Here is a 25,997-nt window from a genome sequence, read left to right on the forward strand (position 1 = left end):
AGGAAGCCATCCAGGACATTTCCTGCAGGGTCATTCAACCATATCCTGAGCATACCAGATCCTGAGAAAGTACTCTTGTTGTGAAGAATGAGTGTTTCGTGCTGTGAAGAAGCTGGGACAGAAGGTTCTTCTTTTTTTTTTTAATTTTTTTTTTTTAATTGAAGTAGAGTTGATTTACAATGCTGTGCCAATCTCTGCTGTACAGCAAAGGGACTCAGTTACACACATATAGACATTCTTTTTTCTATTCTTTTCCATTATGGTTCATCACAGGAGATTGGATATAGTTCCCTGCACTATACATTAGGACCTTGTTGTTTATCCATCCTATATATAATAGTTTGCATCTGCTAATCCCAAACTCCCACTCCATTCTTCCCCTACCTCCCCTCCCCCCTGACAACCACAAGTCTGTTCTCTATGTCTATGAGTCAGTTTCTGTTTTGTAGATAGGTTCATTTGTGCCATATTTTAGATTCCACATATAAGTGACATCATATGGTATTTGTCTCTTTCCTACTTACTTCACTTAGTATGATCACCTCTAGTTGATGGGACAGAGGGTTCTTGCTTGAGTATCACCATCTTCGCTTCAGCTCAGGAGTCCTACAGGAGACAGAGGAGAGTGTTGTTTCCAGACCTACCTCTTCATGCTGCTTCTTTCCCTCTTTTTGGGGGCCTCACGTTAAAGCCCTGTAGTAAGAAGGGGGAAATCATTCTTAAGACTCCCTGAGCCAAAGATACTTTAGAGCACAGGCCTCTTATATTATTTATTTATTTATGTTTGACTGAAGTATAGTTGATTTACAATGCTGTGTTCATTTCTGCTGTATAGCAAAGTGATTCAGTTACACACACACACACACACACACAGACACACATACACACATTTTCTTTTCCCTTATGGTTTATCCCAAGATACTGAATGAATATAGTTCCCTGTGCTATACAGTAGGACCTTGTTGTTTATCCATCCTATATGTAATAGTTTGCATCTGCTAACCCCAAACTCCCAATCCATCCCTCCCCCACCCCCTCCCCCTTGGCAAACACAAGTCTGTTCTCTTACTAGCTGGTGCAAAGCTTTATTGCAAACCACCTAATCAGAATTCAAAGTCTTTCTCATTTTGTCTGTCTCCTGTCTTGTCATCTCCACCACCATTTCTAGGAGACCAAATCTATCTCTAAAAGAAGATGAAAGGGCATTACCTGTTGGTTGAAGTCCAGAGTATCCTAGGAAAGGAAAGGGAGGATGTATACTTAAAAGATACGGAGGCAAGTCTGTCCCCGGATACAATGTCCCCAGGCCCTGACTCCCCCCTCTCACCTGAGATTTCTCTACATCACCACCCATATCACCTGATGCCAGGGTGGAGAGGAGAGCAGACCCTGAGAGCATGTGACCTAGGAAGCTTCCGTCACACAAATCCAGCATCATTTCATCAGGTTTAGCGTCTCTTCCTGCATTTGCCCCAGGATCTCCATCTGAGATCTCCATGCATGATAACCCTTCTCTTATCTCTACAGGCCATCACCTCTTATATTTCACCCATAAATAACCATGGACTGTTGATTTCTGGATTTCCAGGAAATTTGAGATCGACTAGGTAAAGGTTGCTCGATGTGTTCTCTGAATATCGATGACCCTGTATAGGATAGGGTCATTGATATTCAGAGAACTCACTGAACAAAGCCGTATTTCTTCCTCCAAAAAACCTGCGGGGCATCTCAGCTGCTAACAGCTTCCTTACCATTTTAATTCCTGATTAAGAGCAGACCCACCCCAAGGAAGAGCAGATCCATAACACAGGCCCCGAGTCTACTCAGCATCCTGCCTTGTGAAGGTTCATACTGTGTCCCTGAGAAAAGAAGCTAGTTTGGGTGATTTTTACCCTGAATCCAACTTCTCTGAGACTCTGAGAGCTTTGATTGGGGGGAGAAGCCTGATCTGAAAGAACTAGAATAATTGGCCATTCCTAGAAAAGGAATGGCTACAAGGTTCAGGCAGTGAATCGTTTAAGTATCACAGCCCTGGCATAAGGCCACACGTCTTCAACATCTGATGGAAGAGGAGCCTGGGACTGGATGAGATTGAACTCCCCTCAGGTCAGGAACATCCCTGTAGAGGATGTGCCCCTTCTCAGGTCACAATAACAACTCAGAGCAGGAGTGTCAGAAGCACAAGCCCAGCCCGACGCAGGGGACTGGTGCCCAGGGCCAAGGGGTGACCATGACCTGTGATGTCATGGGAGGCTCAAAACAGGGACATCTCTATTCTGCTTGTCAGGCAGAACTGCCTCCCCAGGGAGTATAGGTATTTGTAGAAACCATCACGGGATATCTGTAAACTATCAGGGGATTTCTATCACAGGTTATCACAGGGCAGCCCCAATAACCTAAGCTGAAGGAGAGAAGAACATGGAGCAAATGCACATATGCTGTGGGGAGAGGAGAAACCTGACACTCCGGGGTAAGCAAGTCTCCTCCCGGATGCATAAGGAATTTTCAAGGTCAGAAAACTTCTCACTCCATTCCACTGCGACAGGGCTCGTCCAGCTGGGGTGCTCCACGTGGCAGGTGTAGACCTCTCCACTCTGAGGAACTATTTCAAGCATCACCATGAGCTGGAAGGTCCAGTCTCCATTAGGGATCAGGCCTGTGGAGACCACCCCCGCCTCCTCTTCCTGGCCATTCTGGAAGCACCTGACTTCAGTGTGGCCTGGACAGAAACCATTCACAGAGCAGACCAGGAGGCTGTGGTGCCACAGGGGCTGGGTCTTTGCAGGATACACAGTCACTGTAGGCTCCAGTAGGAGAGAAAAGGTAGAGGGAATAGCGAGGGAGACAGTAAGTAACCTGACCAGATGCAGCCTTGGGCAGGCCAGGCTGCCATGTGGCTTAGGAGAAGTCAGTGTCATGGGTCTTGAATTTAACCCCTAAAACAGGGCCTGTTAGAGTTGAGAGATGTTAAGCAAAATTGTGGGGTTTCTTTCCATAATTTGAAACAGTTACTTATTGTTGAAGTATTTACAAATTTTGCAAGACACAGGGTGCATTGAATAAAAGGGTGATTTCTGTAACTAGGCTGCCTGGGTTCAAATCCAGGCTCTACTTCTAACTGGTTAATCCTGGGAGAGTTTTTAAATCCCTCTGTGCCTCAGCTTTCTCGCCTCTAAAGGAGGATAATGATATGAATTTACCTCTTCAAGTTAAATGAGTCATATATACAACCGAATACTACTCAGCCATAAAAAAGAACGAAATAATGCCATTTGCAGCAACATGGATGGACGTAGAGATGATGATACTAAGTGAAGTAAGTCAGAAAGAGAAAGACAAATACCATATGATATCACTTATATGTGAAATCTAAAATATGACACAAATGAACTTATCTACGAAACAGAAACAGACTCACCAACATAGAGAACAGACTTGTGGTTGCCAAGGAGGGTGGGGTTGGGGGAGGGATGGAGTGGGAGGTTGGGGTTAGCAGATGTAAGCTATTATACTGTATATGGAATGGATAAACAACAAGGTCCTACTGTATAGCCCCAGAGAACTATAGTCACTATCCTATGATAAACCATAATGGAAAAGAATATTTTAAAAAGGATGTATATATGTATAACTGAATCACTTTGCTGTACAGCAGAGATTAACACAACATTGTAAATCAACTATACTTCAATAAAAAAATATTGATCATCATATTAAAAAAAAAAGAGTTAATGGACTTAAACTATGTAAAGAAATGGCTGGGGGAATTCCCTGGCGGTCCAGTGGTTAGGACTCTGTGCTCTCACTGCTGAGGGCCCGGGTTCAATCCCTGGTCAGGGAATTAAAGTCCCACAAGCTGCACAGGGGGGCCAAAAAAGAAATGGCCAGAACTTAGCCTTCAGTATATGTCAGTTACTTATTGAATGTTTTTACTGTGAAAGAAAGTGTGATTCAAAGCTTAAGGGTAAATTAGGGAACAGTAGTGGGGTAGATAGAGATGTAGAGTGTGAAATCCTGGTTACACTGCCTCAATGGACTCATGTCTTAAAACAGCACAGAAATGGTTCTTCCCCTGAGAAGCAGAAATAGACAGAGGTCATTCTGTAACTCTGTGAGTTGTGTCTCAAGGAAAGCATGAGTCCTGCAGAGGAAAAGGAACAAGGAAAGTTAATCATTTAAAAAGTTTTTATTGTTTTATACTCAGCTGATGGATCTCTCTCTCTCTTGCTCTTTTTTTTTTTTTTTTTTTTCTCAAAAAAGCCACATCTAGTTTTGCAGTTGTTATCGTTTTAGAATTCTCTCTCCTTCTAAACTGACATTTGAGATCAGGGCAGGGTCTGGGACTCTTAACATCTGAGACAACCTCTAGCACTCTCAGGCCTTCAATAAATACAATTATTTTAAAAGAAAGGAGAGGGACTTCCTTGGAGGTTCAGTGGTTAAGACTCTGCCCTCCCAATGCACGGGGCCTGGGTTTGATCCCTGGTTGGGGAACGAAGATCCCACATACTGCAACTAAGCCTGCGTGCCACAACTAGAGAAGCCCTCATGTGGCAACAAGACCCAGCACAGTCAAAATAAAATAAATAAATAAATAAATAAATAAATTTAAAAAAAAAAAGAAAGGAGAAATGGGGGACACATTTGTACAATACCACAAAATAGCAGATTTAAGATCGATGGTAAATCATTAGTCACAGTTTCTATTTCAGTAAGTAAAAAATGTTAAATTCTTAACATGGAAAATATTGAACAGAATCTAATAGAAACCACAAACTGGATAAAATGTTGAATCAAGTATCAGCAAAGTGTTAATAATCTTACTGCATAGACAACCCATAAAATTACTGAGAAAAACACTAGGACCCTAGTGGCAACAGATTAATAGATAATGCTTTGGGCAGTCATTACAATTGGGGGAAAAAAAAAGAGAGAAGAACTTTAGGAATAAAAGAAATGTAAGTTAAAAATAATAAGATATAAATTTCCAACTAAGTGGCAATATGGAAAATAAAATCTAACAATGGGGAGTGTGGTTTTATTAAATTGCTTACAACCATACAAAGGGAAAACACAACTACTTAAGTACTATTAGCATTATAAAAATAGTAACATCAGTATGGTATTATTAAGTAACAAAATTATATCTGAAAAGCTAGCTTCACAATCATTTCAAATACGTAAAAATATACACACTAAGAAAGCAAAAGAGTAGTTGGAAATTTAAACCTAAAAGTAGCCTCAGAAAGGTCGGAGGTGAATGGGAGGTTCTTCTCCGCTGCACCCCTAGAGATTAGTCTCCCTCACAAATTTCATTCTCAAAGAAACGCTCCTGCACACAGACGCCAGCACATTTATTTCAGGGGTTTCAGGAGTAAGAGGGTGTGTGTCCAGAGCAGACTGGGGCTCCTCTCACGTTCTCCCAAACCTCTTACATTTCTCACCTCTCCTCCCCTACCCTCCCCCAACCACAGACACCTGGAGGTCCCTTCCCGTATCTCTGACCACCCACCCGAGTCAGCCTTTTCCTCCGTCTCCCCTCCCCCAGGCTCTCCCAGGGTGGCAGCGGAGGATGCCTGGAGCCCTCCCTCCTGCATCCCTCTCCCCATACACCCCTCCCCCCCGGTCCTCTCAGACCCCGGGCCCACTCCCCCCACCATACACACACTCTCTCCCCTCTCACCAGCACACATTGACAAAATCTCACTTTAGTTTTCCCACAGAAGGCTCTCACGTGTACCCTCGTAACTTGTACTTGTCCATAATCCTACACACTCACCCTGGACTCAGTCCCTCTGTCTCTGTGTCTCTCTATCTCTGTCACCGCCCTCCCCCCGCCCCGCCCCGCCCCGCCCCCGACCTCGCCGCCGCACAGCGCTGCTCTCCAAGAACTTGTAGTTGATCCTGCAGAAGGTGTGCCCGGCGGCCCGCGCCCGCTCCAGGGCGTCCTTCTGGCGGTTCCAGAGCTCCGCGGCCGGCCGCCCCAGCTCGCTCACCGCCAGGTCCTCCCCCACGTGGCTGTCGAAGCGCACCAGCTCCTCCCGGTTATAGATGTACCTGCCCAGGAAGTGCACCTGCCGCGCGCTGTTGGAGAAATGACATTCGGACTTTACCTGCACCATGAAAAGTGCTGTGGGGACAGGAATGATGTTGTCACCCGGGCGCATGGGAAGAGACTGGCGGTGACGCCCACCGATGACAGGCGCTCGGGCGCAGGCGGGGGCGCTAGGACTCCCTCGGAGGCTCTACAGGCACCCCACGGGTTCATCTTCTACCTGCCAGCGGTGGAGGAAGGACGTGCTGGGCGGAAGAGACCCCCCCCCCCCCGGCCCCCACCTCTGCTCCTGAGCCATTCGGTCTCCACTTGGCTTCCATGCTCGCCTGGACATCTCCAAGTGTGAACTGGACCGGGATTTGCCCCATCACCATCTCCTCTTAGGAGCCTCCTTCATTCTGTAAGTACTTGGTTAGGGCTGTGCTTGTGCCCAAACTTCGCTGTCCCTTGGGACTCTAAGGAAGGGAGCACAGCCATCTCCCCTCTACTTGTGGAGCTTAAAATTTAGTGAAAGTGATGGACAAAAGCCAAACACGCAAGAATTTATACAGAAGTGAGAAATGTCAGGATAAAAGTGTGGCGTTCTATAGCAGAGAATGGTAGGATGACCTAAATTAGGTTAGGGTGCCAGAGAAGTGGTCTCTGAAGACATTTAAGTGGTAACATAAAAGGTTAAATGGATGTGAGCTAGAGGAAGTGTGTGTGTGTGTGGTGTGTGTGTGTGTGTGTGTTTAGGGGAAACAGAGAGACACATTTTAGGTAACAGTAATACTGTGTGGAAAAGCTGAAAGAATTGATGAACTTCCTCTAGAAAGTTCACTGAAGCACAGAGAGTGAGAGAAAGGAGGGGAAAAGATTAGACTGGAAAAATCACGTGGAACCAGGCACTTAAAATCCTTGTAGGTGACATTAGGATTTTGACTTTATGCTAAACGTAATGAGAACTATTGAAGAGTTTTAGGAGATTAAAACCATAACCCCAATACAGGTCCACAATCCCTTTTCTGCATTTCCAAATCTGGACAGCTCAGAAAATCAGATTTTCTAAAAATTTGCTGCCAAAATTCGTTTGGCAAATCTGACCTGCTGAGGGAAGGGGTCAAACGTATCTTAGAGCTCTTATTGGTTACATGTGGTCTGTAGCTTCACTGTGTGTAAAGATACATATAGACATAAATATACACATATATATCATATGAATGCACATATTTTTGATTTGGTCTTAAATTACAGTATCGTTGACATTATGTTAGTTCCAAGTGTACAACATAATGATTCAATACTGTTAAAGGTTATACTCCATTTAAAGTTATTACAAAATAATGGTTATATTTCCCTGTGTTGTACAATATATCTTGTTGCTTATTTATTTTATTCATAGTAGTTTGTATCTCTTAATCCCACACCTTTATCTTGCCCCTCCCTCCTTCCATTTCCCCACTTGTAGCCCCTAGTTCACTCTTTGTGAGACTGTTTCTGTTTTGTCATATACATTTGTTTTATTTTTTAGATTCCACTTATAAGTGATAATGTAGAGTATTTGACTTTCTCTGTCTGACTTATTCCATTAACCATAATACTCTGTAGGTCCATCCACATTGTTGCAAATGGCAGAATTTCATTCTTTTTTATGGCTGAGTAATAGTCCACTGTGTGTGTGTGTTTTTATATATATATATATATATATATATATATATATATATATATACAAACCACATCTTTACCCATTCATTTGTTGATGGACACTTAGGTTGCTTCTGCATCTTGGATATTTGTAAATAATGCTGCAGTGAACATTGGGTTGCATGTATGTTTTCAAATGAATGTTTTTGTTTCTTTCAAAAATGAAAATGAAAATATTTTTAATGTTTTTGTCTTTAGATTTAGTTGAACTGTGAAAATGTCAAAAAGAGTTAAAGAATAACCCTGTGGTTAAAAGTAAGAAGAATAAATGGAAGTTTCTGGTATCATTAATAGTGTGGAAAGTAGCATTGCTGCAGAAATTTGAGTCATTTTACTGAAAAACATGGTAGCAGCCACCACTATTTATGAGTTAAAAAGACAAGTTGTTGAAAGCAAATAGAGATGTGATGACCAAGAACTCGTGACATTTTGAAAAACATGGTGTAAGGCAAAAAATCAAAATGAAGATCTTGAACTTGCTTTGATTGAATGGATTCAACAAGAAAGTAGTGAATTTGTTCAACTGTCTAGTTTTGGGGGTAATGAAACAAGCTAAATAAAACCACGAAGAGCTGAACTGGAAGGTGAGTGTGTGGAGAAAGTGTAAGTCTAGAATTTTTAGAAGCAGCATAGTGTATATAAAGCAGTGTTTTCAACCTCAGCACTATAGACATTTTGGACCAGGTGGTTCTTTGTGGTTGGGGAGAGGGAGGTGTTCTGTGCATAGTAGCCTGTCTGTCAGCTTTCCTGGTCTCTACCCAATTAGTTGTCAAAAGAAACCCCCTGTGTGACAACTAAAAATGGCGCTATCTGGAGCCAATGTTCTGCGGCGGGTGAAGGAACGGGGAGAAAGGGTGCTGAGCTGTCGTTGGGTGAGAACCTTGGGTGTAAATCATATGAAAAAAATGCCCTGGAGAAACCACTCTCAATCATGCAGCAGCTGAGAGTGACATAGAAAAACTTGCCAATATTATATCTGTTGAAAATCTTGGTCCTACAAGAAATATGTTTTTTGGGAAGCCGGTCCCAGTGAAGAGCTGTTTTTTCCAATAAAATAAAATTGTTCAGTCCAACCAAAGTTGACTATTTCTTTGTCTTGGCAATTAGTCACTGTGATATTGTGATTTATGATAAGAAACATGTATTTGTTCTTCATCCTCGTTTCTGCCACAGATCTCCTAAAACCCTGGAAATTTCCTAAGGGGTAAAATCTATAAATGAGTCTTTTATATTAATTAGGTGACTTTTGGATCCAGTCTAAGGAGATGTACTGGTCCATAGTCCTCCCTATCTCAATAAACAGCACCACCATCCACCCAGCTATCATGCAAGACAAAATCCTGAGGGATAAGCTTTTGATTTTCTATCTTCCAACTCCCACCATTTAATTCATTAACAAGTCACTCAACAATCTATCCCAAATCTGTTCACTTCATCGCTACTACACTAAATGAAGTCACAGGCACATCTTCCCTGGAGAACCCTTCTACTCTCCCCTAACTGGTCTCCGTGACTCCACTTGGAACCCCTGCAATCCAATCTCCATGAGGTAGCTAGAATTAGTTTTTAAAATAAATATAAATGGACTCTCCTTGTAACCCCTTAGTAGCTTCACATAGCTCTGTAAATAAAAGTCAAATTTCTCACTATGGCCATCAGGGCCTAACATGATTTGGCTCCTGACTTTCTCTCTAACCTCATCTTATTCCACTTCCCAACTTGCTTTCTCTGCTTCAGCTCCTCTAACCTTCTTTCCGTCCCTTAAACACAGCAATCATCTTCCCACACTTTGACCTTTCCCCTGGTCCCTCTCCCTGGAGCATTTGTCCCTTAGATCCTTCCCATGTCTGGCTTCTTCTCATCATTTATGTCTCAGATGAATGTCACAGGGAGAGCCCTCTAGACACTTGCACTGAAGTCAGGTGAATACAATTTTCTCAGTCCCTTAACCCTTATATATTTTTTTCAGGGCATTTATTGCTGTTTGAAATGTTTTTCTTGGTTCAATGTTTATTGGATTGTTGTCTTTCTCTCTTGTCATTAGGTAACTTCCATGATCATATGGGACCTTTTTTCTGTTATTCAAATAGAATCCTCTGCGCCTAGGACAGAGCCCAGTATATAATAGTTGCTCAAAAAAGTATTTGTCATCTAAATGAATAAAGCCATCGTTTTGGGAATTGATCTTTGTGGGGCTCCTGGTAAAGCAAGAAGGGGCTCCAGGTCCAACACACTTTTGTAATCATGACACCTTATGTCTCTTCTACTTTCCTGTGAGAAATTCAGACTAACTTCCTCTTTCTCCTCTTACTACTTGAAAGAAACATTCACAGGTAAGGAAAAGGTGATTTTTAAGAGATAGGGAACATTTCATGAAGTTTCATTGCATCCAATGCGTCTGTTACAGTGCTGAGGGTTTGTGCAAACTGGGGATTTTTAGTAACGGTGATGACATAGTAGGGGAAAGAGTAGGGAAAAACCGGAAGGAGAGGTAACCAAAGATGGCTAAATATGGAAAATAGATGGCATGATGAATGAACCTATGAAATTTGGGCCCAAGACTCCAAGAGGCCAATGAGTTCCCTTGACTTCCTTATTGGCTTTCAGCCCTATGGGATGGAAACAGCCTTCACACGCTCTGTATCCTGCTTAGGGTGTATGGTTTGAACCATATGAAATTGCTGATATTTGACTATTTTGGGTTTATAAAAATATAATTTCATATAATTTATTCTGTACTAGTTGAATCTCTTCTTGTGGGTTCAGGTCAGAGAAAGAGGAGATATAGGAGAAACTGATAGAATAGAAAGGTTCAAAATAGAATAAGCACTAATAAGCACTAACTTGTGTCAGGTTTTCAGTTCTTATGAGTTCTTTAAGACATCATAGAATGCCCCTTAGATGCTCCTTAACTACAGGGTCATTCTAAGTACTAAGGATCCCTGCTTCAGGTCCAGGGTGCTCTACGCAGGAGAAATAGGGAGAAAACTAACCCCAACTTTTGTCAGAGTACCTCCAGTACAGGCATACAGGCCTTATAAACAGCAGGGTTTAGGAAGAAAGAAAAGGAGACAATAGGTAACCAACAAGGACCTACTGTACAGCACAGGGAACTCTATTCAATATTTTGTAATAACCTATAAGGGGAAAGAATCTGTAAAAGAATATATATATATATATATATATATATATTATATAAATATATATATAATATATATATATAAAATATATATATAACTGAAGTGCTGTGCTGTACACCTGAAACTAACTCGATATTGTAAATCAACTATACTTCAACTTAAAAAAAAGAAAAGAAAAGGAGACAATGGTGAGGTCTCTTGATACATCCTCACGTATTAGCGAGAGGTAGCCGCATCACAGATCCCATGGACATAACACAGGATCTTCTAGGAGAGATCTTTCTAACTCCTTTTGAGTCCCCATAAAATTTTCAGAGGATTGTTCCCATTTTCTGGCATAACTCAACAGAATAAAGGGAACCATGGATGGGAATTATTTTGAAATCATTAATAATCATTTTAGATTATTTTTGAAAGCATTTCTAAATCCTCTCAAAACCCCGAGGGAATGGGATGTAAGGCTGGAGAGGTTTTATTAGAAGAGAGTTGACAAGAAATAGCCTATATGTATATATACGAAGGCACCTTATGCAGGTCTCATAAAAAGAGCGAGTATCCAGGCTCCTTTTGTTTGTGGAAGGAATTGAGGATCCATGTGATAAAGGTAAGTAGTCACTGAAGAAGATGTCGGTGTTTTAAGTGACATGGCCTGGACCCAGACAAACCTAACTCCCTCCCTTTCCCCACCCCCCAAAATAGCTCACCATCCACGGTGTGCACTTACCTCTCCAGCCCAAGCCAGGAGCGGGCTCAGCACCATCAGTATCACTGTCAGAATTACTGTCCAGGAGCCTGCAGGGAACCAAAGGCACACCATGCAGGAGAAGAGAAGAAGACAGGGTGCAGGGGAGCAGACAAATCTCAGTGAGGACTAGGACCCTCCTCCAACCCACATCTCAGATATTACCAACCAAGGAACTCATTTCTTTGTTCCTGGATTGGGTCGTCTCAGTTTTGGAGAACCAATCAGATTCATCTGTGAATATCATCATCAGTTGCTGGTTAGATACTCAATATGAAGTTCCTCTTTTGAAACTTCGATTTCCTTCCTTAGGAGGATTGTTTTAATTTTGTGCTTTAAAGGTTTGATCTAGTTGTATTTGTAACATTTTAACTGGGGCCCTATCGTGACCCAGCTCTGTGCTGGTCAGTGATGGTCACCCAAGGTTTTCAGGATTGTCTCCAGATGCTGTCACTGAGTTTAGTGGGACCTCCAGGATACACATAGAGAAAGTGACTTATCGGGGGCAATCCTTGTGGAATGGAGGGTCTTGAAGGTATTTGTAGAGCATGTAACTAACAATGTAATAGGGTCAATATCCAAATCACATTCTACAAGACCTTCCATGTGGAATGGAGGGTCTTGAATGTACCTTTGTAGAGCATGTAACTAACAGTGTAATAGGGTCAATGTCCAAATCACATTCTACAGGGGGCTGAGAGATTGATAAAGGACTCAAATCAGCCTTTGGCACAGCAACTCTGCTTTAGAATAATTAATATTTTATGTGAAAAAGTGATCAGTCCCTTCCTCCTAGTTCCCATTTTGACTTCCTCATTTAATTGGGGATATTTCCCTTTCTCTCACTTTAAAAAATTTTTTAATTTAATTTATTTTTTATACAGCAGGTTCTTACTAGTTATCTATTTTATACATATTAGTGTATATATGTCAATCCCAATCTCCCAATTCATCCCACCATCACCACCCCCCGCCGTCAGTTTCCCCCCCTTGGTGTTCATACGTTTGTTCTCTACATCTGTGTCTCTATTTCAGCCCTGCAAACCTGTTCATCTGTACCATTTTCCTAGGTTCCACATATATGCGTTAATATACGATATTTGTTTTTCTCTTTCTGACTTACTTCACTCTGTGTGACAGTCTCTAGATCCATCCACGTCTCTACAAATGACCTAATTTCGTTCCTTTTTATGGCTGAGTAATATTCCATTGTATATATGTACCACATCTTCTTTATCCATTTGTCTGTTGATGGGCATTTAGGTTGCTTCCATGACCTGGCTCTTGTAAACAGTGCTGCAATGAACATTGGGGTGCATGTTTCTTTTTGAATTATGATTTCCTCTGGGTATACACCCTGTAATGGGATTGCTGGGTCATATGGTAATTCTATTTTTAGTTTTTTAAGGAACCTCCATACTGTTCTCCATAGTGGCTGTATCAATTTACATTCCCACCAACAGTGCAAGAGGGATCCCTTTTCTCCACACCCTCTCCAGCATTTGTTGTTTGTAGATTTTCTGATGATGCCCATTCTAACTGGTGTGAGGTGATACCTCATTGTAGTTTTGATTTGCATTTCTCTAATGATTAGTGATGTTGAGCAGCTTTTCATGTGCTTCTTGGCCATCTGTATGTCTTTGGAGAAATGTTTATTTAGGTCTTCTGTTCATTTTTTGATTGGGTTGTTTGTTTTCTTAATATTGAGCTGCATGATCTGTTTATATATTTTGGAGATTAATCCTTTGTCTGTTGATTCATTTGAAAATATTTTCTCCCATTCTGAGGGTTGTCTTTTCATCTTGACTGTAGTTTCCTTTGCTTTGCAAAAGTTTCATTAGGTCCCACTTGTTTATTTTTGTTTTTATTTCCATTACTCTAGGAGGTGGATCAAAAAAGATCTTGTGGTGATTTACGTCAAAGAGTGTTCTTCCTATGTTTTCCTCTAAGAGTTTTATAGTGTCTGGTCTTACATTTAGGTCTCTAATCCATTTTGAGCTTATTTTTGTGTATGGTGTTAGGGAGTGTTCTGATTTCAATCTTTTACATGTAGCTGTCCAGTTTTCCCAGCACCACTTACTGAAGAGACTGTCTTTTCTGCATTGTATATCCTTGCCTCCTTTGTCATAGATTAGTTGACCATAGGTGCGTGGGTTTATCTCTGAGCTTTCTAACCTGTACCAGGATCTATATTTCTGATTTTGTGCCAGTACCATATTGTCTTGATTACTGTAGCTTCGTAGTATAGTCTGAAGTCAGGGAGTCTTGATTCCTCCAGGTCTGTTTTTTTCCCTCAAGATTGCTTTGGCTATTCGGGGTCTTCTGTGTCTCCATACAAATTTTAAGATTTTTGTTCTAGTTCTGTGAAAAATGCCTCTGGGAATTTGATAGGGATTGCACTGAATCTGTAGATTGCTTTGGGTAGTATAGTCATTTTCACAATATTGATTCCTCCGGTCCAAGAACATGGTATATCTCTCTCCATCTGTTTGTGCCATGTTTGATTTCTTTCATCAGTGTCTTATAGTTTTCTGAGTACAGGTCTTTTACCTCTTTAGGTAGGTTTATTCCTAGGTATTTTATTCTTTTTGTTGCAATGGTGAATGGGATTGTTTCCTTAATTTCTCTTTCTGCTCTTTTGTTGTTAGTGTATAAGAATGCAAGAGGTCTCTGTGCATTAATTTTGTATGCTGCAACTTTACCAAATTCCTTGATTATCTCTAGTAGTTTTCTGGTGACATTTTTAGGATTCTCTATGTATAGTATCATGTCATCTGCAAACAGTGACAGTTTTACTTCTTATTTTCCAATTTGTATTCCTTTTATTTCTTTCTCTTCTCTGATTGCCATGGCTAGGACTTCCAAAACTATGCTGAATAATAGTGGTGAGAGTGGACATCCTTGTCTTGTTCCTAATCTTAGAGGAAATGCTTTCAGTTTCTCACCATTGAGACCGATGTTGGCTGTGGGTTTGTCATATATGGCCTTTATTATGTTGAGGTAGGTTCCCTCTATGCCCATTTATTTTATCATAAATGGGTGTTGAATTTTGTCAAAAGTTTTCCTGCATCTATTGAGATGATCATGTGGTTTTTATTCTTCAATTTGTTAATATGGTGTATCACATTGATTGATTTGCATATACTGAAGAATCCTTGCATCCCTGGGGTAAACCCCACTTGATCATGGTGTATGATCCTTTTAATGTGTTCTTGGATTCTGTTTGCTAGTATTTTGTTGAGGACTTTTGCATGTATATTCATGAGTGATATTGGTCTGTAATTTTCTTTTTTGTAGTATCTTTGTCTGGTTTTGGTATCAGGGTGATGGTGGCCTCATAGAATGAGTTTGGGAGTTTTCCTTCCTCTGCAATTTTTTGGAAGAGTTTGAGAAGGATGGGTGTTAGCTCTTCTCTAAATGTTTGATAGAATTCACCTGTGAAGCCATCTGGTCCTGGACTTTTGTTTGTTGGAAGATTTTTAATCAGAGTTTCAATTTCATTACTTGTGATTGGTCTGTTCATATTTTCTGTTTCTTCCTGGTTCAGTCTTGGAAGGTTATACCTTTCTAAGAATTTGTCCATTTCTTCCAGGTTGTCCATTTTATTGGCATAAAGTTGCTTGTAGTAGTCTCTTAGGATGCTTTGTATTTCTGCGGTGTCTGTTGTAACGTCTCCTTTTTCATTTCTAATTTTATTGATTTGAGTCCTCTCCCTCTTTCTCTTGATGAGTCTGGCTAATGGGTTATCAATTTTGTTTATCTTCTCAAACAACCAGCTTTTAGTTTTACTGACCTTTGCTATTGTTTTCTTTGTTTCTATTTCATTTATTTCTGCTCTGATCTTTATGATTTCTTTCCTTCTGCTAACTTTAGGTTTTGTTTGTTCTTCTTTCTCTAGTTCCTTTAGGTGTAATGTTAGATTGTTTATTTGAGATTTTTCTTGTTTCTTGAGGTAGGCTTGTATAGCTATAAACTTCTCTCTTAGAACTGCTTTTGCTGCATCCCATAGGTTTTGGGTCGTCGTGTTTTCATTGTCATTTGTCTCTAGGTATTTTTTGATTTCCTCTTTGATTTCTTCAGTGATCTCTTGGTTATTTAGTAACGTATTGTTTAGCCTCCATGTGTTTGTGTTTCTTACATTTTTTCCCCTGTGATTCATTTCTAGTCTCATAGCATTGTGGTCAGAAAAGATGCTTGATATGATTTCGATTTTCTTAAATTTACTGAGGCTTGATTTGTGACCCAAGATGTGATCTATCCTGGAGAATGTTCCATGCGCACTTGAGAAGAAAGTGTAATCTGCTGTTTTTGGATGGAATGTCCTATAAATATCAATTAAATCTATCTGGTCTATTGTGTCATTTAAAGCTTCTGTTTCCTTATTTATTTTCATTTTGGATGATCTGTCCATTGGTGTAAGTGAGGTGTAAGTCCCCCACTATTATTGTGTTACTGTTGATTTCCTCTTTTATAGCTGGTAGCAGTTGCCTTATGTATTGAGGTGCTCCTACATTGGGTGCATATATATTTATAATTGTTATATCTTCTTGGATTGATCCCTTGATCATTATGTAGTGTCCTTCTTTGTCTCTTGTAACATTCTTTATTTTAAAGTCTATTTTATCTGATATGAATATTGCTACTCCAGCTTTCTTTTGATTTCCATTTGCATGGAATATCTTTTTCCATCCCCTCACTTTCAGTCTGTATCTGTCCCTAGGTCTGAAGTGAGTCTCTTGTAGACAGCATATATGTGGGTCTTGTTTTTGGATCCATTCAACGAACCTGTGTCTTTTGGTTGGAGCACTTAATCCATTCACGTTTAAGGTAATTATCAATATATATGTTCCTATGACCATTTTGTTAATTGTTTTGGGTTTGTTTTTGTAGGTCCTTTTCTTTTCTTGTGTTTCCCACTTAAAGAAGCTCCTTTAGCATTTGTTGTAGAGCTGGTTTGGTGGTGCTGAGTTCTCTTAGCTTTTGTTTGTCTGTAAAGTTTTTGATTTCTCCAACGAATTTGAATGAGATCCTTGCCAGGTAGAGTAATCTTGGTTGTAGGTTCTTCCCTTTCATCACTTTAAGTATATCATGCCACTCCCTTCTGGCTTGTAGAGTTTCTGCTGAGAAATCAGCTGTTAACCTTATGAGAGTTCCCTTGTATGTAATTTTTCATTTTTCCCTTGATGCTTTCAATAATTTTTCTTTGTCTTTAATTTTTGCCAATTTGATTACTATGTGTCTCGGTGTGTTTCTCCTTGGGTTTATCCTGTATGGGACTCGCTGTGCTTCCTGGACTTGGGTGGCTATTTCGTTTCCCATGTTAGGGAAGTTTTCAAGTATAATCTCTTCAAATATTTTCTCTGGTCTTTTCTCTCTCTCTTCTCCTTCTGGGATCCCTATAATGCGAATGTTGTTGCTTTTAATGTTGTCCCAGAGGTCTCTTAGGCTGTCTTTATTTCTTTTCATTCTTTTTTCTTTATTCTGTTCTGCAGCAGTAAATTCCACCATTCTGTCTTCCAGGTCACTTATCCGTTCTTCTGCCTCAGTTATTCTGCTATTGATTCCTTCTAGTGTAGTTTTCATTTCAGTTATTGTATTGGTCATCTCTGTTTGTTTGTTCTTTAATTCTTCTAGGTTTTTGTTAAACATTTCTTGCATCTTCTCGATCTTTGCCTCCATTCTGTTTCCAAGGTCCTGGATCATCTTCACTATCATTATTCTGAATTCTTTTTCTGGAAGGTTGCCTATCTCCACTTCATTTAGTTGTTTTTCTGGGGTTTTATCTTGTTCCTTCCTCTGACAAAGTCCTCTGCCTTTTCATTTTGTCTATCTTTCTGTGAATGTGCTTTTCCTTTCACAGGCTGCAGAATTGTAGTTCTACTTGCTTCTGCTGTCTGCCCTCTGGTGGATGAGACTATCTAAGAGGCTTGTGCAAGCTTCCCGATGGGAGGGACTGGTGGTGGGTAGAGCTGGGTGTTGGTCTGGTGGGCAGAGCTCAGTAAAACTTTAATCTGCTTGTCTGCTGATGGGTGGGGCTGGGTTCCCTCCCTGTTGGTTGTTTGGCCTGAGTCAACCCAGCACTGGAGCCTACCCGGCTCTTTGGTGGGGCTAATGGTGGATGCAGCTCACCCACCAGCCACTGCACGATCCCAACTTCCTGTTCCTCTGGACCCCGGGAGCAAGGGGGTGGCTGGTGGGGGCAGGGTGGGGGGAGGGCGTCATGGGACTTTTTTTTAAAGGATGAGGCTGTAGATGGTCAGGCCGAATGCCTTGGGTCCTAGGAGGAAGGTACTGATGAGGACAGGGTACCCAGGGCATCCTTCATGGTAGCATTGGGGTAAATAAAATGGGAAGCCCATGGAAAATGTCCTGTGCCCATTTTTTAATGGGATTGTTTTTTCACTATTGAGTTGTATGAATATTTGTATATATTTTGGATATTAACCCCTTTATTGGATACATGATTTGCAAATATTTCCTCCCATTTGGTCGGTTGCTTTTTCAGTTTTTGAAGGCTGCGAAGGAAGTTTTTTAGTTTGATGTAGTCCTACTTGTTTATTTTTACTTTTGTTGCTTTTGGTGTCAGATTCAAAAAATCATCATCAAGACCTATGTCAAGAAGCTTAACACCTATGTTGTCTTCTGGGAGTCTATGGTTTCAGGTCTTACAGTCAAGTCTTTAACCCATTTTGAGTTAATTTTTGTGTACGATGTGAATACTGATAGTAGTCTAATTTCATTCTTTTGCATGTGGTTGTCCAGTTTTCCCAACACCATATATTGAAGAGACTGTCCTTTCCCCACTGTATATTGGCTCTTTTGTTGTAAATTAATTGACCAAATATATGTGAGTTTATTTCTGGGCTCTCTATTCTGTTCCATTGATCTGTTTTTCCAAATTCCATACGGATTTGATTACCACAGCTTTTTAATATGGTTTGAAATCAAAGCTGGAGGCACCATTACTCTTATTTTTTTTTTTGAAAGTTCTTGAACTTTATTATTATTATTTTTTAGATTTTTAGAAATTTCATGTAATGTCTGAAACATTTATATTAACATATTTCCATACAAATAACCCAATGAAAGTTTAGTATTAGTTGTTTTGTTTGTTTGTTTTTTTATACTGCAGGTTCTTATTAGTCATCAATTTTATACACATCAGTGTATACATGTCAATCCCAATCGCCCAATTCAGCACACCATCATCCCCACCCCACCACAGTTTTCCCCCCTTGGTGTCCATATGTCTGTTCTCTACATCTGTGTCTCAACTTCTGCCCTGCAAACCGGCTCATCTGTACCATTTTTCTAGGTTCCACATACATGCGTTAATATATGATATTTGTTTTTCTCTTTCTGACTTACTTCACTCTGTATGACAGTCTCTAGATCCATCCACATCTCAACAAATGACTCAATTTCGTTCCTTTTTATGGCTGAGTAATATTCCATTGTATATATGTACCACAACTTCTTTATCCATTCGTCTGTCAATGGGCATTTAGGTTGCTTCCATGACCTGGCTATTGTAAATAGTGCTGCAATGAACATTGGTGGAGGCACCATTACTCTTAATGCATCTTCCATACTTAACTTTATAATGTTTCATTTCATAAAATGTTAAGAATGAAAGGGGCTTTAGGGACTATCCAGCCAATTTCAGCCTCCACTTACCAAGAAAATGCAAATAGTCGGAGGAGTGTATCTTTCCCAGCCAAGGTCACCCACCAAGGCCTCCTCACGTCCAGTCCAGACCTCATGAGTTCCCTTCCAATTTACACTTTCCTAAATATCACTTGGCATGTATGTTCCGAAGTTTTTACAGGGAATGTTAAATGTTTACACAAAAGCATAATGGAGAGGAGAGAGCAGCTGGTAGATCTCAGTGGCTTATCTTCAGGGAAAGCCAGGGGGAGCCTTAACCTAAGTGGAAAGTTTATTAGCAGCAGCCCCAAGAACCTTGCAGTGAAGCAGCCTATGTACAGTTCTGAAAAGGGCCCCTTGCCAGCCGAGAGCCTTGATGCCCAGGCATCCCAGGCACACATCACACGTCCCTTCCCCCATGTCAGACACCACCAGCTGCTTGAAGGATACTGTCACATTTTCTTCTGCAAGATCCCCAAGAAACCTCCTGAGACATGGTCTCTCACCACAGTCCTGGGTTTCCACACTTTCCACTCTTAGTTAACTTTTGTGTAGGTGGTTTAGAAGGCGGTGGCCAAGGCCAGCTCCTCCACTGAGGGACAGAAGGCTCACGGCCTCAGGGAGGAGCCGGTGGCTGGGGCAGAGGCAGCCTGGGACCAGGAGGAAACCTCTTGTTAATCCAGGAGACTGGATGGGTTAAGTTAGGGCCAGTTGTGTTCTAAGTGAGGGTCCGGGCTCAGCCGCAGCTATTTCCACCAAGCAAAAGGCTCTCTTTGCTTATCTCAGTGTTCATTGTTCTGTTCCCAAAGCCCTGAACCCTCAGCTGTGTTCAGGCGGGAAAGCTTATGAAAGGTGGTACTTTCTGTCTTGGATATAGATAGGGTGCCGTTATTTGGTTTTCAGATACACACATTCGAATTAAAGACCAGTGTCATTTGAGACTTGGAATTGATTTGTGTCTGAGGTACAGAAGTGATCTAAGTCCTTGTTACTTGATGTGGCCCACACAGCAGCAGCGTCAGCATTACCTGGGGGCCTCTTAGAAATGCAGGAACGTGGGCCCCCATGCCATGCCCACAGAGCCAGAGGTGCACTTCAGTAAGAGACATGTATGCAGATTAGTTTGACAATGACCCTGCCCTAGGATCGTTCACATAAAGAAAAGTAGACAAGCAGATGAAGCTGAGAAAAGTGGGTGGACAAGATGAACTGGGGGTTGGGGGTAGGAGAGGGATGTGGGTCCAAAGACATGGGTTGGAAACGGTTCTCTGCAGGGTCTGCTGAGCCAGTCTAAGCGGGACAGCACCCCAGTGTGCACACAGCCCGAGTTACCTGTAACTCACCATGTGACCACTGACTTGGCACAGCGACAGTTTGGAGTAAAAGAAAAATTCACTTCCAGGGGTCATTTCTCCTCTCCCCACAGGGGCTGACAGCTACTAGGGAGGTGAGGCATCTGTTTTCATCACTATGCGTCTTTCTAGAAAGAGCTGAGGATCATGATGAAGAAATCATTTCCTGGCAAATCTGGGCTAATTAAAAAAAACCAACCCTCACCACCATCCGTTTAGTTGTAGAACTCACACATTCAAGAGTTTTCACAATGCCAATTCCATTCTTTTATTTCCTCATACCACAAACACTTTACTGCCTTTTTACAAACTGAATTTACACAAGCAAATTGCAAAGGAAAAACAGGCGTTCTTTAATCCTCCAAAATGCATGTATGAAATATAGCACAAACCCTAGTATCTAAACATAAACAGGTTTAGCTGAAGCTTTATGGCAATTTCTTAAAATTAGCATGACAGTTTAGATATTTATGCTTGTAAAGTTTGCATAATCTACTATACATAGTTTTTTCAGAAGCAGTTAAGACTTTTAACTAATTGGGGAAATAAAACTTCAACAAAAAGCTCTAACAATTGTGTGAAACTTAAATTATTTACAATTAAACATTTAGGGTCCTGATTCACAAAACTTAGTGCATATCATGATTTATTTATGAGTTTCGCAGAGAAGGTAAGTAGTATGCAGAATAATCCCCAGGTAAAATCTAGAATAAATGGCTTTTAGAAGAATGTCTGTAATATGCTTACTGGAAACTAGAGAAAAAGTAACAAAACAAAAACTTCAGCAGCTGCGTTTGATTTGAAAATTTAAGTAGACAGCAGCAATTAGAATAAACAGGTGACCACAACAGAAGAGCTGGTGGCATTTTTGACATTACTCTTGGTATGTACAAGAAGAAAAACGATTCTCCCCCTTTTTCCATAAAAAAAATCACCCCCAATAATCACTACGCATGAACTCAGAGTCTTTCTCCAGAGTTGTCTTCAAACTTGATGCCAAAATTAGCAAATGCAGACAGAAAGTACTGTCAGTTCAGTGGGTTCTGTTTAGTGGGAAAAGCTTGGGACAGGGTTACCGAGGGGTTAGCTATTCCAATTACCAAAGAATCATCATAGATAAGGTGCCGGAAATCCAAGCTTCCCCTCAAAGCACTTTGGTGGATTCAACAGTGATTTTATGTATATGCCAAAGGAGATGATTCAAAGAAAATTAGCAGGACAAACTGTTTTCAAGGTGAAGTGACAGATTTCAGTGAATCAGGTCCCAGGTAAAGTCTTTTTAAAAAAACCAAAAATTTACAGTAAACATTTTAAACTCTGGAATGCAGATATAGTATAGTTATCAGTAAGTTACATTTACAAAACCGTTTCCACAGTAGTTGCTCCAGTCAGAACTGAAAAATGTACAAGCCAGCTCATAAATGACTTTAGATACAGTGTTATTAAAATACATTGTTAATCATAAAAATACTTTACTATGTACATGTACACTGTATAAACTCTAGATTTGCCTAAACCCACTTCTGCCGAGCAGCTCAGGAAACAGTGCAGTGCTATTATCTGGTCTTCACACCACACACACGGGCTGATCCTGCGGTCAGTCCTTCACTAACATGGTGAAGCATTTCTCCTTCTGCAGGACGTCTAGTTGGAAGAGTCAGTTTTACTTCCACTGTACTTTACTTTCCTAAATGCTGGTCCAAGTAACTCTGGGCATTCACATAATTCATTTGCGATTTGGTTACACTTTAAAAGAAGGCTATAGTTCATCTCGTCAGTTATTACACTGTCTTGTTTGTAGTCTGGATGGTTTGCGATAAACTCCCTCATCCATCTGGCAACTGTCATTAATTCTCCTGAAAAAAAAAAAAATTTTTTTTTTTTTTTTAACAACTTAATGGTAGTGGTTTTTTTTTGTTTGGTTGGTTTTTTTCTTTCGTAAGTTTACATTTATTGGCCCACATAATACAATCCTGAAGAAGAATCAGTGTGGCCTTCTGGTGTACCCACATGGCAGGGGCCAGGAACGAGCTGTATTACGTGGCCGTAATGTTGGAAGAATTCCTCCCGGGGAACGGTTTCATGCTGCAGGCAGGCAGCGAGAACACACACATCCCACTGCTACGGCACCTGTCAGATGCCACCCACATGGTAATGCTGCCGGCTCTAAGACATGGGAGCCAACGCGTGTGGACTAGAGCCCGAGTTCTCCCATCTGGTCATGTCCTGCCCACGCCGGTGTCACGAGACTGCCCCGGGACAGGAGGGCCCCTGAGTTCCCCAGAGCCATCTGATCAAAGAGGCGGACAGAATAATGAAAAGTAGATGCATGAAGACAGAAACTGGCAGATACAGCATTTGGGGGCGGGGTATATGCTTTGTGGATCTGGAAATTTTACAGAAGCCTCGAGCAAAATACAGATGCCACTGCTACTGTCCTCTTAGTCACGGCTGACAGCTCCCCGGCCACCATGATCTCAAAGCTGAGAAAGTGGGGTTCCAGGGCGCCCCTGTAGGGAGGCAGGCTGGAGGGCCACCGTCCTAGCTGTGCTATTAGTTAACCTGAGGACTGGCTTAGACTCACTGTGCAAAGAGCCCAGGGTGCCTCACGACACACACATTCGGGCATAAATGTCGGACAGGCAATCCAGATACTGTATTTCATTGCCTAAGAGGCCATCGGCTTAAAGATGCAGCATTATTGTACAGAACCAGTAAGAAAAAAAGCACTGCTAATTAAACTGTGACTGTCAAAGATTACAAGGTGCATCCAACCGCAGAGATGGTACAATGTGGAAAAGTGCATTGATTTAGGATACCGTATACTTTAATAAAAGACTGCTTTAAAAAGTGAATATTGTAAGATTGTGAGGTTCTGCCTACGTTAAGAGATTTTTAAAAAAGCAAAGCACAGAATGCCATACCGGATGCTCTCTTCTTAATCAGCTTCAGGTAGTTCAGAATACTGCATCTGGTGTCCACATCCACCTCCATGTTTTCCAGGTAAGAGTTCAGGATGGGGATCAGCCCGGGGAACACACCTTCCTGCAAGACGTGGGGTGCGCTGTCAGCCGACTCCCCGGGGGCGGGGGGGTGGGGGGGAGGGGCCGGGTAGCTGGGGCGCGGGCCCTACCTTGCCGTTGATGATGGTGTCAATGGTCATGAGTGCGTACTCCTCGGCCGCTGGCTCGGTGCTGCCCGTGGTCTTGCCGCGGCCGTCCACCATGGCGTTGCCACCTGCCAGAGGGGCGCAGAGGGTGTTAGCGGCCCGTGTGGCCTACAGGGACCCCAAAAATGCAAGAGGAGGCAGTACCTTTGCAAATATCTTTTCTGAAATAAAACAATCCCTGCAGGACGGCATCTCGCTTCTGTGCTACTTTCATGTTCTCATCAACCTAAAGGAGGAAAACAATCGCAGCCAAGTCAGAACATTGCCGAAGTCAGGGCACTCCTGCTCCCGCGCGTTTGGGGGCTGCGGCGCCTCGCTCACCTCGCGGTCTGGACCCATCTGTGAAGAAGCCTCCCACAGCCAGCGCTTGCTGGTGGCCAGATAAGACTTTGCACTGTCATGTGGGGCTGTGTCCCTCAACCCCAGACTGCTGGGACGTGCTTTTTAATAACAACAGGGTAATTCTAAGAGAAGCTTACCTTAAAAATCAATGCAAAACTTACACTCATGTAGGCCGCCCACATCTCGAGGTCCCTTGAGACACCCTGGGATGAATCTATGGCATTGGCAAGTCAGGGGGCTGGTCCCTCCTCACAGCCCAGACTCACTCTCCTGCCTCTCCTGCCACCTGGAGTTGAGGGCTATGCCCTCCCCGCCCCTGGGGTTTTGCTGCCTCATAGGCTGGCTGTGGGATCTGGAATAAGGTGACCCCTCCCAGGGCAGGTCACCAATGCTGCCTGCCCACCTGCGGCTCTGCCGTGCCCACTCCCTCAGGAGACCCCAACCCTTATTTGTGAATTCTCCATTTCTCCAATGACTTTTTAAGACCCTCAAAGTAGAGCTTTTAAAACTTTTTGGTAGTAGTCCCTTATTTCTGTAACGAAACCTTAGGGGACTCTCCATATACAAAACAGACACAAGTCAGAGGTCATGTTGAAGAGGGATGGTCAGTACAGAGTCTTTGATTACTTAGCTTTGCCCCCTCACACTGATTAATTCCTATCATTATTTTTTTTTGTTTTAAGGCACATATGACCTTCGGATTAATCTAGACACAGGAACATATTCAAGCAATCTAAAATTCTATCATGGCTAGGAACATCCGGCTTCATTTCTAATAATGTTTGTATTTTTCTTAGTCTTGACAAAAATTCACAAAGATCACCAGTTTTAATTTCTGCTTTTATGAATTCCTTTTAAAAAGCTGTAATTTTACTACAGCTCTTTAGATTCTTAATTTAATTACTTAGGTTTATTTTTAATGTTTCTGTTTATAGTACTTAAAGCTGTGATTTTCCCTTAGAAATTATCTTTGCCAGCATCATTTTCCTCTACAATCTATAATTCGTTTTTTTAAAAAATTTTATTGAAGTATAGTTGATTTACAACATTGTGTTAATTTGTGCTGTACAGCAAAGTGACTTACTTATACACGTATGTATTCTTTTCCATTCTAGTTTATTGCAGGATACTGAATATAGTTCCCTGTGCTATACAGTAGGACTTTGTTGTTTACCCATTTCTATATATACTAGTTTGCATCTATAATTCTAGTTTTGACTTAATCTAGAACCTACTAGGAAAACGATTTAAAATCTCCAAGAGTTAAATTTTTCCTGAACATTTTCTTATTGAATTTTGGTGGGAATGTATCCTGTACAGTGTCTACTTCTGAGAAGTGAAAATTTTCCTTAATTAATTTTTGTTATTCTTCCTCAGGGCATTTAAAAAAGGTGTGCCATGGTATAAGATTTGTGATCAGGTGACACAACCAAGCTTATTAACTGTGTCATTTAATTCCCCTGTGGCCTTTCTCATCCTTTGATTATATGGCCTGTCAGTTACTGAGTAACGCGCCAGAAACTCTGCTAAGCAACTTACTCCATGAACCCCACATGGCCTTACGACAGCCCACGTGTCTCTGTTCTACACCTGCGAACTGGGGCACTGAGAGGACAACTAACTTGTCTAGGTGAAAAAGCTAGTAAGTAGTGCAAGTGGTTTATGAATTGAGTGCTCACCTGGAAGCCACATCTTACCCACCGTACTACAGTGCCTTTAAATTCTTCTTATGCTGCTGAGAAATGTTTGCTACACTTTATGTTTAAAAAAAAAAATGGCTCTAATGTTATCTTGAAAGAGTATATAAAATTGTTTCCTGTATCTCATTTAAGACCTTCTCACATTTTGTCTGTTGAGACTTTGCCCT

At 41.4% G+C, this 25,997-nt stretch overlaps 2 protein-coding genes across 4 annotated transcripts in view; both read right to left on the minus strand.

The window, feature by feature from the left end:
- Positions 1-1,684: 1,684 nt before the first annotated feature.
- On the minus strand, positions 1,685-11,728 carry LOC132374797 (DLA class II histocompatibility antigen, DR-1 beta chain-like). The gene is made up of 5 exons (XM_059938978.1): positions 11,590-11,728; positions 5,861-6,130; positions 5,750-5,754; positions 2,528-2,804; positions 1,685-1,859 (listed from the first exon to the last, which is right to left on the minus strand). The coding sequence occupies exons 1-5, from the start codon at positions 11,693-11,695 to the stop codon at positions 1,756-1,758; spliced, it is 762 nt and encodes a 253-aa protein (XP_059794961.1). The 5' UTR covers positions 11,696-11,728; the 3' UTR covers positions 1,685-1,755.
- Positions 11,729-20,877: 9,149 nt separating this feature from the next.
- The window catches only part of GCLC (glutamate-cysteine ligase catalytic subunit), a 39,286-nt gene continuing 34,166 nt past the window's right edge, over positions 20,878-25,997 (minus strand). For all 3 annotated transcript variants that reach the window (XM_059938981.1, XM_059938980.1, XM_059938979.1), the window contains 4 exons: positions 23,933-24,014; positions 23,753-23,856; positions 23,544-23,664; positions 20,878-22,475 (listed from right to left, as the gene is read on the minus strand). In XM_059938981.1, coding sequence (XP_059794964.1) covers positions 22,264-22,475; positions 23,544-23,664; positions 23,753-23,856; positions 23,933-24,014 — 519 coding nt within the window. In that variant the 3' untranslated portion in view covers positions 20,878-22,263. The remainder of the gene's footprint in view (positions 22,476-23,543; positions 23,665-23,752; positions 23,857-23,932; positions 24,015-25,997) is intronic.

Source organism: Balaenoptera ricei, chromosome 11, assembly GCF_028023285.1.
Source record: "Balaenoptera ricei isolate mBalRic1 chromosome 11, mBalRic1.hap2, whole genome shotgun sequence".
Taxonomy (NCBI): domain Eukaryota; kingdom Metazoa; phylum Chordata; class Mammalia; order Artiodactyla; family Balaenopteridae; genus Balaenoptera; species Balaenoptera ricei.

Excerpts from the sequence above, each read along its gene's own strand:
- LOC132374797 (XM_059938978.1), bottom strand. The coding sequence starts at position 11,695 with ATGGTGTGCCTTTGGTTCCCTGCAGGCTCCTGGACAGTAATTCTGACA. Across the intron at positions 6,131-11,589 it reads TGGAGAGGTAAGTGCACACC|CACTTTTCATGGTGCAGGTA; the intron begins GTGGATGGTGAG and ends CTGTCCCCACAG. Across the intron at positions 1,860-2,527 it reads CCCTGTCGCAGTGGAATGGA|GGACACAGTATGAACCTTCA; the intron begins GTGAGAAGTTTT and ends TTCTTTTCTCAG.